Source organism: Trichomonascus vanleenenianus (genome assembly GCF_965637985.1).
Source record: "Trichomonascus vanleenenianus strain CLIB 3782 genome assembly, contig: TRVA0_018S, whole genome shotgun sequence".
Lineage (NCBI taxonomy): Eukaryota > Fungi > Ascomycota > Dipodascomycetes > Dipodascales > Trichomonascaceae > Blastobotrys > Blastobotrys vanleenenianus.
The window spans coordinates 141,208-154,957 of NW_027481869.1; the positions used below are offsets into that span (position 1 = coordinate 141,208).

The 13,750-nt window shown below is 51.6% G+C and overlaps 7 protein-coding genes across 7 annotated transcripts; 2 read left to right on the forward strand and 5 right to left on the reverse strand.

Moving 5' to 3' along the window:
* Nucleotides 1-365: 365 nt before the first annotated feature.
* On the reverse strand, nucleotides 366-1,137 carry TRVA0_018S01398 (uncharacterized protein; the record flags this gene model as incomplete). The annotated part of the gene is made up of 2 exons (XM_076684746.1): nucleotides 366-776; nucleotides 1,108-1,137. The coding sequence occupies 2 exons, from the start codon at nucleotides 1,135-1,137 to the stop codon at nucleotides 366-368; spliced, it is 441 nt and encodes a 146-aa protein (XP_076541014.1).
* A 613-nt stretch (nucleotides 1,138-1,750) lies between these two features.
* On the reverse strand, nucleotides 1,751-2,680 carry LST8 (TOR complex subunit LST8; the record flags this gene model as incomplete). The annotated part of the gene is made up of 1 exon (XM_076684747.1): nucleotides 1,751-2,680. The coding sequence occupies one exon, from the start codon at nucleotides 2,678-2,680 to the stop codon at nucleotides 1,751-1,753; it is 930 nt and encodes a 309-aa protein (XP_076541015.1).
* A 1,954-nt stretch (nucleotides 2,681-4,634) lies between these two features.
* SIS1 (type II HSP40 co-chaperone SIS1) lies at nucleotides 4,635-5,756 on the forward strand (the record flags this gene model as incomplete). The annotated part of the gene is made up of 1 exon (XM_076684748.1): nucleotides 4,635-5,756. The coding sequence occupies one exon, from the start codon at nucleotides 4,635-4,637 to the stop codon at nucleotides 5,754-5,756; it is 1,122 nt and encodes a 373-aa protein (XP_076541016.1).
* A 449-nt stretch (nucleotides 5,757-6,205) lies between these two features.
* On the reverse strand, nucleotides 6,206-7,417 carry RPN9 (proteasome regulatory particle lid subunit RPN9; the record flags this gene model as incomplete). Its single annotated transcript, XM_076684749.1, has 1 exon — nucleotides 6,206-7,417. One exon carries the CDS (start codon nucleotides 7,415-7,417, stop codon nucleotides 6,206-6,208), a length of 1,212 nt encoding a protein of 403 aa, XP_076541017.1.
* A 1,168-nt stretch (nucleotides 7,418-8,585) lies between these two features.
* On the forward strand, nucleotides 8,586-9,518 carry TRVA0_018S01486 (inositol-pentakisphosphate 2-kinase; the record flags this gene model as incomplete). Its single annotated transcript, XM_076684750.1, has 1 exon — nucleotides 8,586-9,518. The coding sequence occupies one exon, from the start codon at nucleotides 8,586-8,588 to the stop codon at nucleotides 9,516-9,518; it is 933 nt and encodes a 310-aa protein (XP_076541018.1).
* A 249-nt stretch (nucleotides 9,519-9,767) lies between these two features.
* On the reverse strand, nucleotides 9,768-10,762 carry HTD2 (hydroxyacyl-thioester dehydratase HTD2; the record flags this gene model as incomplete). The annotated part of the gene is made up of 2 exons (XM_076684751.1): nucleotides 9,768-10,162; nucleotides 10,216-10,762. The coding sequence occupies 2 exons, from the start codon at nucleotides 10,760-10,762 to the stop codon at nucleotides 9,768-9,770; spliced, it is 942 nt and encodes a 313-aa protein (XP_076541019.1).
* Nucleotides 10,763-11,577: 815 nt separating this feature from the next.
* On the reverse strand, nucleotides 11,578-13,440 carry TRVA0_018S01530 (flavin-containing monooxygenase; the record flags this gene model as incomplete). The annotated part of the gene is made up of 1 exon (XM_076684752.1): nucleotides 11,578-13,440. One exon carries the CDS (start codon nucleotides 13,438-13,440, stop codon nucleotides 11,578-11,580), a length of 1,863 nt encoding a protein of 620 aa, XP_076541020.1.
* Between the last annotated feature and the right edge of the window lie 310 nt (nucleotides 13,441-13,750).

The following is a 13,750-nucleotide window of genomic DNA, read 5'->3' on the forward strand; positions in this document are numbered from 1 at the left end:
GAAAATGATCCGAGTCACTGAAAATTCATGAAAATGACCTAATTGATCCTAATATGATATACCTACGTAATATACAGTGGTATACAAAGATATCATAACCGATAAAATGACTGTACCGGTATCATATTCCGGTACGTATAAATTGCATGTATGATCCTCCATTCGCCTCTTCGCCCTTATAACGTATAACTGCAGTTCCCTTTTACTAAGTCACTCTTCGGAATAGGGGAGGGGGGTCCAGTCTCCTCGCCTCCTTTTTCATTCTCCTATTATAGCGGTGCTTCTTCATATAGCCGTACGGTATGATATTAAAAATAAAATATTACATTAGACGAATTATGGTACTCTATTTAAGAAAGTAGAGCTTAGAGAAGGGCCATGGCCATACCGAAGACAACGCTGAGGCCAGAGGCAGTAAGGGTGATAGCACCAGCCTTGGAGGTACTAGAGCTCGTAGAGGTGCTAGAACTAGTAGCGGAGGTGGCAGAGGTACCGCTGGTGGTATGGCTAGAGGTAGCAGTGCCAGTGGTGGTAGGACTAGAGGTAGCAGTGCCAGTGGTCGTAGCAGAGATGGTGCTCGCAGGGCTGATGGAAATGCTGACACTACCAGTGCCAGTCTGCAACGCCGTCAAACTCTCGGTAAGACCAGAGAGGAAGCTGGCTGGAATAGATACAGTAGCAAGCTCGCTCTCAATGGATCGAAGAATGGAGCTATACTCGCCTGGCAGAGTCGCAGTGGCGAGGATAGAGCTGGCTGCAGCCAGATCGCTTGAGATCTAGTAGTAATTTGTTAGTACATTTAGAATCACTTTATTTTTCTCTGCAGGGCTCGTCAACCCCCCCTGCAGGTACTCCTTAACGGCCACAATTCATAATACGTCTGTCAACCGTACTATTTCCAATGGTACCAAGGCCAATACGGCTTCAATAGCCATACTCAAGGACCCAAATTAATATTCTATCAAGCTGCACACAAGGACCTAATAGTGAACTCGATAATTGACCCAATTAATTATAATAGTGGAGCCTATAGATAATGGACCCAATAGTGTACCAGTTGATAGCCGAGCCAATAGACGGTGGACCCAATTGATGGTGATAACTTACTATACCGGCGATATTAGAAATTGCAGACATTATTAACCTTGGAGAGAAAATTGAAAAATCAGCAGCAATGCCTTGCCGTATTTATATGGTCCTGCATAAGGGGGGGGGGGGAGGAGAGTGTACTTAACCGCAGCCAAGTACGTATTGACCCGTTGTTGATCAAACCGACCCACCTAGACAATACCAATACATGTATTACATGTATAAGGCTTAGCATAGAGCATAAACGAGATGCACTTCTAGCCGCTTCGACCCCTTGAGATTACATACGATGTGTCGAGAGATGCGGCGTACGTAACCGATATGTATGTAGTCCACCTCCGTTATCCGTCACGCACCATCATCGAAGAAAAAAAAAAGCCACCATCGACAAACCCCTTGAACGGGCCCGTGCTGTGAAATAAGCAACGGCCCAACAAAAAAACAAAACAAAAAGGCGTCGTCCCCGCCGTTACACGGATAACACAGAGGCTTATAGGTCGTTGAAACTGGTACCAAAGACAGAGACATGTTCGACCTCCCCCGCCAAATCTACTCACGCCCGGGGAAGAAAGAGCAACAACCCCGCTCTCTGGAACCCTAAAAATAAGACGATTGAAAGCCCGGTTTAGGGCGGATTCAGCAGTTGCAAAATAAAGCGAAACTAAACGTCATTGAGAGCAACGCTGATGGCACCTTTCTGATGCCCATTGTACTGCCGGATGATCTGCCCGGATGTCAGCTCCCAGAGCCGCACATAGTGGTCTGAGCACGCAGTGACAAGGTAAGCGCTGTCGGCGCTGAAGGCGCAGTCCCACACCCATCGCTGGTGGCCCTGGAGGGTTGTCTCGAGCTGGAAGTGCCGCTCGACGGACCAGATTCTTGCTGTGTGATCTGCGCTACAAGTGGCGAGGTGCTTTGCGTCGGGCGAGAGCAGCACTTTAGTGATATACTTCGAGTGAGCCCTGAACTTCGTTACCGGGTGCAGCGACGTGACATCCTGTGACGTGACCATCTTCCACACGTAGATGTTGCCCGTATTGTTCCCCGCGACCAGCATCGAGCCGTCAGACGCGACCGAGACGCTGCGCACTGGCACCTCCTCCTCGGGGATGAGCTGATGCGTGCAGGTGTTCTCGCCAAGGTCCCACACGCGCACGTTGCCATCGTTGTCGCACGAGATGAGCTCGCCCTGGTTCGGGTGGATCACCACGTCGTTGACCGGCGACGAGTGCTTATAGTTGCGCTGGACGTTGGACGTGCGCATGTCCCACACCTTGACCGTGTGGTCCTCCGACGACGTCACCATCCACTTGCCCTCCGCCTGGATCGCCACCGCCGTGACGTTGCCCGTGTGCGCCTCGAACTTCATCACAGGGTTCGGGTTCGACGACCGGATGTCGTACAGCAGCACCGAGTGCGCGCTGGCACAGGCCAAATGCCGCTTGTCGGGCGTAATCGCCATGCGATTCACCTGCCCGTCCCCGTTCTGGATTGTCCGGTTACAGATGCCGCTCAGCGCCTCCCAGAACTTGATCGACTGGTCGTACCCGGACGACACCAGTATCACCGACATGTCGTTCTCCTCCGCCATGGTATATTCTTCGCTTCCCAAGTGGTGAGTGGTATGTGTGTATGTGTGTGTGTGGTGTGTGTGTGTGTGTCGTGCGCGATCCAAGCCGACCGACCACACAGGGGTGATGCAGCCGACCTAAAGCCGTACATGACAATACTGGAGCTGGCCATTGAGTTCCAGGAGTAGGTCGGATATGGGGGGCCAGCCCCCAAACCCCCCCGTAGCGACGCTTCGCGTCGTAATCGGGCCCTCTAAACGAACAATTGATATCCCGTTGCCCAGACTCTGCTATCTAGGTAGTAGGATCAATTCGTCTCGAGTAGAGATTGTAGCGTACTTTTCTGTTCACACTTGTAGAGTACATTGTTCCAACTGATTTAGCATTCAATAGCGCGTACCGGTGATGCCTCGTTTATTATTGATATGTACCAATTAGGGTGTAAAAAGCTTGCAATTATAGAATATAAGTTGGTTTAACTCCCTGTAATTATTCATTTATTTATTATATTTTCATCTGACAGTGCAAATGTTCACTCTTGGGAAGTGAAGCTGCAATATCAATCCATTGCAGTCTCTGATTAGACCAATTGAGCTCGAATGATACTTTGTTAGCGGGACCAATCTCTCCACCCAAGAAGATTCCAAAGAACACATCACATCCGTAGCGATAATAGTTCGACAACAACAAATTGCGCAAAATTTTGTATCAATTGCACACTGGTACTGCGATACCGGTAATAATGATAGTCATTTGAAATGCAGGGTACCAGTAATATAATACCGGTATTCTATAAAACAACAAAATCATTTTCATCTCAATTGGATGCCTCAGTTGTACCGCATTCGGCGTCAGCCCTCTTTGAGGAATCGGGCTATTCTTTCTAATCTTTCTTTCGTGCAAATACAAGTCGACTGGACGAATAAGTAAAAAGATCTACGGTACTCTTCCGCGATACCGTTGATAATATCCCTGAGCTTCGGGAGACGCCAAAATACTGGTACTGTACAGAGAACACCAGCATCCCGGTATTTTTCACCATTGTTCGTTGACAACCGTTTCATTCAATTGTTGGAATTTTCGTGGTATGCCCTTTGTTCCAGAAGTCCTGCCGCCATAATGCTACCATACTACAGTAGTGTCTGTTGTGGCCCTACAATGGCCAATTGACGGTAAAGCTTCAATTGGTTGCTGAAAAATTAGGTGGAGTTATCAAATCGTCATGGTAGAAATGTACGGTAGTACCAGTACCAGACGAACATAAGCTATTTTTTAGTAAAAATAATTGTACATTTGCCCATGCTGAAGAGGCCTAATTCCGTATGATGCAATACCCAAGGTACCCAAGGTACCCAAGGTACCCATAGCACACTGGTATGTCAATTGCTTCTCAAAGCTGTAAACATTTCTCGCAAGGCTACAGTAGTTTACATCTCCACAATGTCAGCTACATAGTTGCAAAGTTTACAAGCGCATCTGATTTGCACTCAATACGCTCATTCCAATTCGATACGAAACTGCACTGTAAATAAAGTTCTGTTTCATACTGTATGGATTCAGGCTCATTCCATCACACCCCTACTACACCTGTACTGCATTAATACTGCTATTGCAGGACCTGGCTTAAATGCGTACTGTATATCGCTCTCTAATATATTAATGCATAGAAGGACCGAATCCTGCGGGTATCACCCCACATACCAAGAGCAATCGGATGTTGCAAGTTCCGAACTTACATAATCGACCGCCCATGACTTACATAATACAAGAGTGAGATGCTGACTAACGCAATGCACGAAGATTACGAGAACAACCCAGACGTTTCAGGAACATTCGAGCACCTTCTCACCATTGTCTGGCCAGAGGCTCAGCAAGCCCTGTGTGAGGTTATATAACTGTGTCCGACGACACGTATTTTGGCTTGTTTTTCTACACTTTTAGTATCACAATCATCGTCTCCGATATATATAAAAAATGGTTAAGGAGAAAGGACTCTACGATTTGCTGGGCGTTTCGACGGACGCAGACGAGAACCAGATTAAAAAGGGCTACCGTAAGGCTGCGCTCAAGTACCACCCGGACAAGCCTACGGGAGACACTGAAAAGTTCAAGCAGATATCAGAGGCGTTTGACATTCTATCGAACCCGGAAAAGAGGCAGCTCTACGACAATTTTGGCCTGGAAGCCGCGCGGCGCGGCGGCGTCATGCCTGAGGCCAATGGCCCACAGGACGGTGCGGCTGGTGCACAGTTCGCCGGCGGCAACCCATTTGCAGCATTTGGCGGCGGCGGCGGCGGCGGGCCTGGCGGTGGGGCACGGACGTTCCGCTTCTCTACGGGCCCTGGCGGCGGTGGAGGATTTGGCACGGCCGACGCGTTTAACATCTTCTCGCAATTCGCCGAGTCCGGCGGGTTTGAAGGTGAGGACGACATCTTCTCCATGCTAGGCGGTGGCACACGGCGGCGCGGCGCACCGGGCGCATCGCCTTTTGGCGGCATGGGAGGCATGGGCGGTGGCATGCCTGGCGGTATGCCTGGAGGCATGGGCGCCGCGCCATCTCCGCAACAGCTACCAAAGTCGCAGGTGCAGATCAAGCTGCCCGTGAGCCTTGAGGACCTGGCGGTGGGCACGACAAAGAAGATGAAGATAAAGCGAAGGAGGGAGCATGGCATTGACGAAAAGATCCTGCATGTCCAGATCAAGCCTGGCTGGAAAGCCGGCACCAAGATCACATTTGCCAACGAGGGCGATCTGCAACCTAACGGGACCCTGCAGGACGTGGTCTTTGTCATTGACGAGAAGCCCAACGAGACGTTTACGCGGAACGGCGACGACCTGGAGCAGACTCTGACGCTGTCGCTCAAGGAGGCACTGACAGGGTTCTCGCGCATTGTACAGACCATTGACGGCAAGAAGCTCAAGGTGCAACACGTTAGACCCACCTCACCGGGACATATCATTAGATATCCGAACTACGGCATGCCAATCTCCAAGAAGCCGGGTCATCGCGGCGACATGGCCATAAAGATCGCAGTCAAGTTCCCAGATTCGTTGACCCCGGCCCAGAAGGAGGCCATCGAAAAGAACTTTGACTAACCTTGCTATATTTATTATTTAATAGACATGATTTTCTTCAATTCACGCACTTGTTCCTAATAATCCCCACCGTTCCCTTAACAACCCCTAAGTTCCCCCCTGTACATTCGCTTCGCGCAGAGAAGTAATCGAATTGCAATAGCTATTGAATATGTTTAATAGACGTGATTCTCCTATTCCTCTGCGAAGCAGCTGCGGGAGCTCGGGGGCTGGCCCTCAAAAAAGGGTTCGTAGTTTTGTCACACTGCATGTACAAACATCTGTAACTGAGAGCCCCAACAGGGCTGTAACAAAAACCTGTTACAGGAGAAACAAGCTCGCTACAGGAGGACCCTTCAAACGAGGGACAACTGTCATAGGCGAAGACTCTATATGAAAGAGAAAGAGACTTGTAAAAAGGGGATCCTTTGAGGTGATTACTGACGGAAGATATATATATATAATAAGTACTAAGCACTGGTCCAGACTTCCTTACCAGTGTCCTGCATCCACTCGCCGAGGCCCCTGACCTCCTGGTCCCAGTGGATGAGCTTATCCTTCATAACCTCAATCTGCTGCTTGTTCATGACGCGGTGCTGGAGCCAGGTAACAGTGACGGTCTCGGCGACCTGGTCAATAAACCCTTCGAGAAGGCCAAGGCTCAGTGCCTTCATAACCAGATGCTCGACTTCGCTCCCAACCAGGTGCGTCTCCTTGGCGATGGTCTCAAAGGTCAGCGTTCGCTGCGAGCTCGGCCGCTTGAACACCGCCTCTGTCAGCGCTGTGAGGCAAATCTTCTGCTTCAAAAACGGCAGGGAATTCTGCAGCAGCGGCTGTTTGGCCAGGTGGCCCGACAGACCCTCAAAGGTCCGCACATCGCCGGCATTGAGCGCAAACAGGATCTCGCACAGCCACGCGTAGTCCGTGCCCTTCAGCGAGTCGAGAATAGGATGCAGCAGCAGCTCGCCAAAGTTGTAAATCTTGTCACCCAGCAAAGCCGCAATGGCCAGGTCGTAGGCACGTTCCTGCTGCTGGAGCAGCGTCAGGTCCTCTACCTTGATGCACGCCAGGTACAACAAAGCATTGCGGTAGTATGTCGTAAAGTCCGCCTTGGACTTGTAGTACTCAGAGTTTACGGCGTAAAAAGCTGCATTGATGAGCTGCTCGACCGAATCATACTTGTCGAGGACATTCTGCGCCTTGTCCAACAGCGCCCGGGCACCTTCAAGGTCGTTAAGCTGCAGCTTGGCCCGCGCCAGCTCGATCTCGGCGTATACATGCGCCTCGAGCTGAGCCAGACTAGGCTCTTCTTCTTCCTCGCCACGGTACGTGTCGGACGGCTTGGCCGCCCGCCGCTCTACGTCTACTTTGCCGGCGACTTCGGTCAGGAAGTCGAGCGCCTCCTTGGCCGAAGCGCACTGATTGGCGGCGGCGAGGCCAAACTGGACGTACGCCAGCTGGTTGATCTTGGACTCAAAGGTTGAGATGAATTGAGTGAATACGCGCAGGCGCAGTGGCGCGCTGGCCTCCTGTGCGAAGAGCTCTTTCAGCGTGTCCGTCAGCTGGTGCCACAGCTTTCGCTCCCATTGGTCCTCCATAGTGTAAAAAAGCGCCGCCAGGTCCGGATCCGCTTCGGAGCGTAAAGTCGCCAGTACCGTCGGTACGTCGTGGTCGATATCCATGTGGCTCATCCTTCTCTTGTCGTTTTTATGACCTCGTTTAATGGGTTTAATGGTTGATGGCGTCGATGGATGGCGTCGTTTGTTGGTGTTAGGCACTTGGGACACCAGCCGGGATTCCAAGTCCAAAAATGCTTGACTCAGCGATTACTAATCAGATATGTGCCCTTAAGATATATCGCTTCCATAGTATCTACTACCTTACCTCCTACGCAGTCCCACCTTCGTTTTGTAGTGGTTCGCGCAGCGAACCACCGGAGGACACTACAATACGAAGGTGGGCCTGCGTAGGAGGTAACAACTACCATGGTGTCAGTACTGTAGTACCAGTATCAGTATCAGTATCATAGTATCAGTACCGTACTCTCACTACTATCCCATTACTCACCATAGTATCTGTACCATACTATTAATACTGCCGTAGACCTTACCATACTATCACCGTCATACTGTATCATTGTATCACTACCATACTATACCCGGTACCATATTACCGGTAGTAGTCCAGCTCTTCAAACTGATTGATCCCTTAATCCCTACAGGGGCCTATAACGCCCCATGGCAAGATAAGGAGAGGCTAATTCGATTTATACAAGTGGCTAAGTGGCAGTAGCATGCGTATCACCAGGTAGTACAGTAACAAGCATGTCCGATAGTTGTGTCATCAGGATTCAATTAATCATACTAGAAATCAACTAGTTATTCAAATCAGAATTGCATTATTCATATTAGAATTCAATTATTCATAAGTTAACTAGAATTCAATTTATCCATATCAGGGTACTACCCGGTACCAGTACCGGTAGAATTCAATTTATTCATACGAGAATTCGATTATTCATACACGCGGAGGGGGTTGGGGGCTGGCCCCCAACTATACTCTTCCTAGCGGGTAGTAGCAGTAATAAATTGCTTACTCTGCTTGGCAGAGGGATGATGTCCCTAGTAGTGGGGTGATTAATGGAGTGATGGGAGGTGTCGATTGGTGGGGAGTGTCCGTTGGCCAAAACTGGCGACGTGCATACCCTCGAAACCCCCGAACTGACTGGAAGGCCCTGGAGTCCACTCGGATTGTTATTTTGTTCCAGTCAATAGCTGTATCTATGATTTTGGCCGTAGAATAAACATTCCCCGTTCTTCGTAGGCTTTGGTAGGCTTTTGGTAGTAAATTATGCGCACAATCCGACCCGGGAACTGGCAGTACTTCGCCGAAGGAGCGGCCAATGTGCTCTTCCAATACTCAGGGAGCGACCCTGAACTCAAGAAGAGGCTCCTGCGGCTGCGGAAGAACTGCCGCGGGGCACCCTCGACGCAGCAGCTCTACTGCTTCGCCGAGGCCCACCTCGAACCGTTCCTAGGGCAATACATCGTACCCGTCGAGCTCGTCCTCATTTCGCGCGATCTGCTGCGTGCATTGGCGCACTACGGCATAAACGCTGACGAAACGCACGCACTTCTAGTCGACCTCGTGGGGTCTGGACCGACGCACATCCTGAAGCTCGCCAATTGTGCCGTCCAGCCGTGCGAGCGGTCGCTCGTCGTCGAGTTCAAGCCCAAGTGGCTGCTCCAATCGCCCAACGCCCCGGGAAATGCCCAGCGGTGCCGCACCTGTGCCCTACGCCGCAAAAGAGGCAAGCCCTCGGGGTTCTGTCCTCTAGATCTCGGCTCTGACGACCCGTCTCGCGTTTCTAAGGCCGTCTCCGCGCTTTTCGAGGGGTACGCTCCAGCGGCTATTACCGCCCCCAGGCTCATCGCCTCAGTGACGCAGTTTATCTTGCGAAGCGATCTGATCAAGGAGCTCAAGCTCATGCAGTCGTGGGATACCAAGGGCATCCTTGGCTACGGCGTCGAGCTGCCCGTGGATTTCCTGGTTGCCATGACCTGTCGCGACTGCACCGTCTTTCTGGAGATCGACCTCGAAGATGTCGATCGCTACGACGACAGAGAGGACTTTATGGCCATTGATCTCCAAGATGGCGGGCCCATGGTGTACATTCGGGGGCGCCTCATTGATCTCGACTTCAAGAGCATCTCGCACAAGCGACAGTACTGGACCGGCATCGAACAGTCCCTTTTGGACGAAGGGTGGTACTTCGATAAATAACCCATGGGACGGTATACAGATAATGTGTAATTGATTTCTCTCCCCTTTTCGAGGGCCAGCCCTCGAGCTCTCGTAGCTCCGCTTCGCGGAGATCAATTGAACTCTGTAAGAATTTCTCCGCGAAGCGGAGCCACAGGGGATTTGGGGAGGGGGGACAGTTGTCCCCCATGGCTACTAGAAGAAAGATAACTCCGCTTCGCGGACATTCTGAAGATCGTTGATTCTCTAGTTAATCTATTAGTAGTTGAGCTATTCCTCAGGAACCTTTTCTCCCACTTTGACTGATCCCGTAAAGACCATGCTGTTCCTGTGGTTGGTGATCCAGAGAGGAATAATGCCGTCTTTCAGCTCGCCACAATTTAACGTCAGCTTTTGGCCGACAAACATTGGCAGCAGGTTCCTGTAGGTCATCTTGGCCACGCTGAGTCCCGGAGCCAGCTGGTGGATCACCTTGCCCGAAATCCACCGAAGCATGAGAGTAGTCATCAGCGGCCCGTGGACGACCAGCTCAGGCAGGCTCTCCATGTTCTGCGCATACTCGCGATCCAGATGGATCTTGTGCGAATTGAAGGTCAACGCAGAATATCGGAACAGCATTGTCGACGTGGGAATTAGGCTATGCTGGGCAATTGCATTGCTTGGCGCTATCAAAATTAGTTAACCACTGCTGGTTTTCAACCTTTCACTAGTAACTTACGTCTGAGCACACGGTTCAGCGTCTTGTGTCGGTCCTCGGCGGTCGAGTCGCCAGAGAAGTACATGAGCTTCCGCTCCTCCCTCACCGCCCACGGCTGGTAGTCGCCAGAATTCTTCATGAGTCTCTCGAGGCCGACAACAAGCCGCTCTCCCGAGTTCTTCTGCTGATGGGTCACCTCCAAGATGTTCTCCACGCAGACCGAAGGGTTGCCCATGAGCAATCGCGTCTTGAGGTTGTACTCCACCGAGCCGCCGAGCCACATGCGGTTCGGGTACTGCGCATCGCTCGGCGCCTGGTACGACTCGTACCCGTCAGACGACAGAGAGGACTCGCGGTGTGCCGGGTTGAAGTAGACAAAGTGGTATCCGGGAGACAGCTCCTCGCCCAGGATGCGCGTGTGTCGCTTGATGGGCAGCGCGTCTTCCAACGTCGAGTCAAGGTACTCGCACTGGGTGGGAGAGAGGTAGTCGGTATGCTTCCACGGCCCGGGGGTCGCGAGGGTCGCATTGAACCGCTTGAAGGCTGTGCTCCGGGCTAGCTTGAACATGATCGAATATCAGTGGAGCTGGCAAGAGAGAGAACGCGAGAGACCTCAAGTGCGGAGTCCTTCAAGCATGAGGCATCACGGGAGCCAGGGGGGCGCACTGATAACATGGGGGGTTTACCGGGACCACGCCGGCACGGTGCCGACAAGCCTTCTAATCCGCAGTCGATTGCTTAGACAGTTACGTACGCATGGCTATGTGAATAAGATCTCCATATAGGATATATCATTCTCCATGTAGATGTATCATCATATCATGTATTACCTGTTGAATCACTTCAAACACTCCTTGCGTACTGCTGTACCCGTAAGGTATCAGGATAAAATGAGGCAACCTGAGTTGAGGCATCGCATGGGACTAACACGACAGCGACTGAGGTATATAAATTGATCATTGGATGAAGTTTTGCAGAAATTGCAGAGCCAATTGAAAAGATGGTCAGATTGAAAAAACCATACCACAGCGATGGGAGCGAGTCTTCGGATGATGGCATGGCCCGCAGGCGCCGCTATGATCATCGAATGTACGCCGCACATAATTACGCCGCATATAATAGACAACCCGTGCAATTGCGACGACGACAATTTCCAGTGCTCCAGCTTATTGTCGTACTCATCATTCTCAAATTCATTTTCTTCTAGCCATATCTGTAGGCTTGGGCCATGAACGTTTTTTATTGTATTCACCTATACCAATAACATGCACATTGATATGCTATTTCATAGATTCATGATATTACCATGAATAGCGTTTATCCATTTAGGCAAATTCATTCATACGTAGCTGGTTATCGCACATAATGCACCAATGTGGTAGTTCACTTCAAGTTGGCCTCCTCTGCTGCAATCTGTAGTGCTAGTCGCTTAGAGTAGAACCGACACAATGCCAAGTTACCGCCCATGAACCAGAATCGTGGGTGGCCCGAAGCCCGCCAGACGGTGTTCAATTCATACTCGCCATCAAGCCCCCACACATCATTCAGCTTATCTCCAAGCGCGTCACCAAAGATCTTGGCCGCAGTGCTCCGCATGTTCTGGTAGCCAGTAGCAAGAACGACAATGTCCGCCTTCAGTGAAGTCCCATCCGAGAATACAATGCTGTCTTCAGTAAAGTCAACAATCTCACCACCCTGCTTGACCTTGACCTTATCGTCGGCAATGAGACCCACGGCACCAACATCGATGTAGTAACCGCCTCCCCGGATAAAGTACTTCGCCCACAGACCGGTTCCGTCGTACCCAAAGTCAACCTTGAAACCTTTGGCCGTCAGCGAGTCAATGAGAGCCTTGTCCCGCTTGTACGACCCCGCAGCAACAGCCCGGAGAATGGCAAAGTTGATCTTGCTCGGAGACGAGTGGAACGTGAGATCCGCCTCCTCCACTGGAGGCCCGTGCTCCTGGTACAGCGGCTGTAGTGTCTCCTCGTTGCGCGGAATCGAGACGACATAAGTCGAGCTCCGCTGGTAGACGGTCACATCTGCGCCCTGTTCGTAGAAGTCGTGGGTAATATCAAGACCAGAGTTGCAGCAGCCAACGACAACAGCCTTCTTGCCCTTCCAGTCGGCACCCGAGCCATGCTGTGAGCTATGGACAATCTTGCCCTTAAACTTCTCCACCCCTGGGAATTTAGGAATGTTGGGCTCGCCAGAATGACCTGTGGCAAGGACTACGTGACGCGGGGTAAGCTCAATGCGCGATCCATCTGGCCGCTTGACATCGACGGACCAAGTTTTAGTCGCTTCATTGTATTTGCCGCCGTCCACAGAAGAACTAGTCCACACATTTAGCTCGAGCGCCTTGCTGTAGAACTCAAAGAAGTCACCGAGCTTGTCCTTTGGAGTGTAGATGGGCCAGGTGTCCGGGAACTTGATGTATGGCAGGTGATCGTACCACACAGGATCGTGCAAAACAAGGAACTTGTATCGATTCCTCCAGTTGTCGCCAACTCGCGGATTCCGCTCTATGATGAGCGCATCGATGCCCATAACCCTAAGCCGCGCAGCAATAGTCAGCCCGGCCTGGCCACCGCCAACAATGACTACGGCAGGCTGATTGGCACCACCGTAGTTGCCTTCTCTCTCGCGACGCTCGAGGAACGACTCCCGGTTAGTATGCTGGCCATGGGTGACGCCGACTGGCCGTCGGTCTCCAAGGACCTCCTCGAAGCCATTGAGACCCTCGAGCACGGTGAACACCACCAACGCCTTGAGATCAACACCCTCCTTGCTGGTATTCACGAGCTTGGCCACACCCCGGCCATGACCGTTCTTGGTCTTGTATTCAAAGAACACCTGGACCCACTCGAGGCCCTTGAACGGGCTGACCTTGGTGGGCGCGCTCTTGGTTGGATCGATCCTGACTTTGGTCAGCTCGGCCTCGGCCAGGTGCTCGTCCAAGAAAGCCTTGATGGCATCAATGCCTTCTGGGGCCCTGAAGTCCCACTGCAATGCCAGCAGGTCTCGCCAGATCGAATGCTTCGCGATCAGGCCAGAGACGGCCGCTGCGGGGTCTCTGGACTGCACAGCCGCACTAAACCGCTCCACCCACTGCTCCGCTTGCTTCACGCCGTCACCGGGGATCGGGTAGGTCTCGCCAAATAGCTCCTTCCTGTAGAAGGTCTCCTCGGTGGCTGGCTCATAGGCAAGCTCTGGCCGCACGTACTTGGACTTCTCAATTGTCATTTTCTGTCGTGGTTGTCCATGACTTTGATGTGCGGGTCTTTTATAGTTCCAACGTCCGTGTGGGGTAATTTCCTGGGCACTAGGTGGAGAGTGCTCCGAACCACCCCCGTTTCAGGCAATTCCGAGGGACGCTTCGTAATACTTCCGGGAGGTAACCATCGATCGCTAGGCTCTCTTCTCTCCAGGTTGCATCCCGAGCCTGTATCACCAATACAATATAGTAGGAGCACAGGAGGGATGTATGTAGCTGGCTGTATAAAGTAGGCGATCTTTAGTTCCGCACGTCCGTGTTCTCTTGCATATTGCCGTG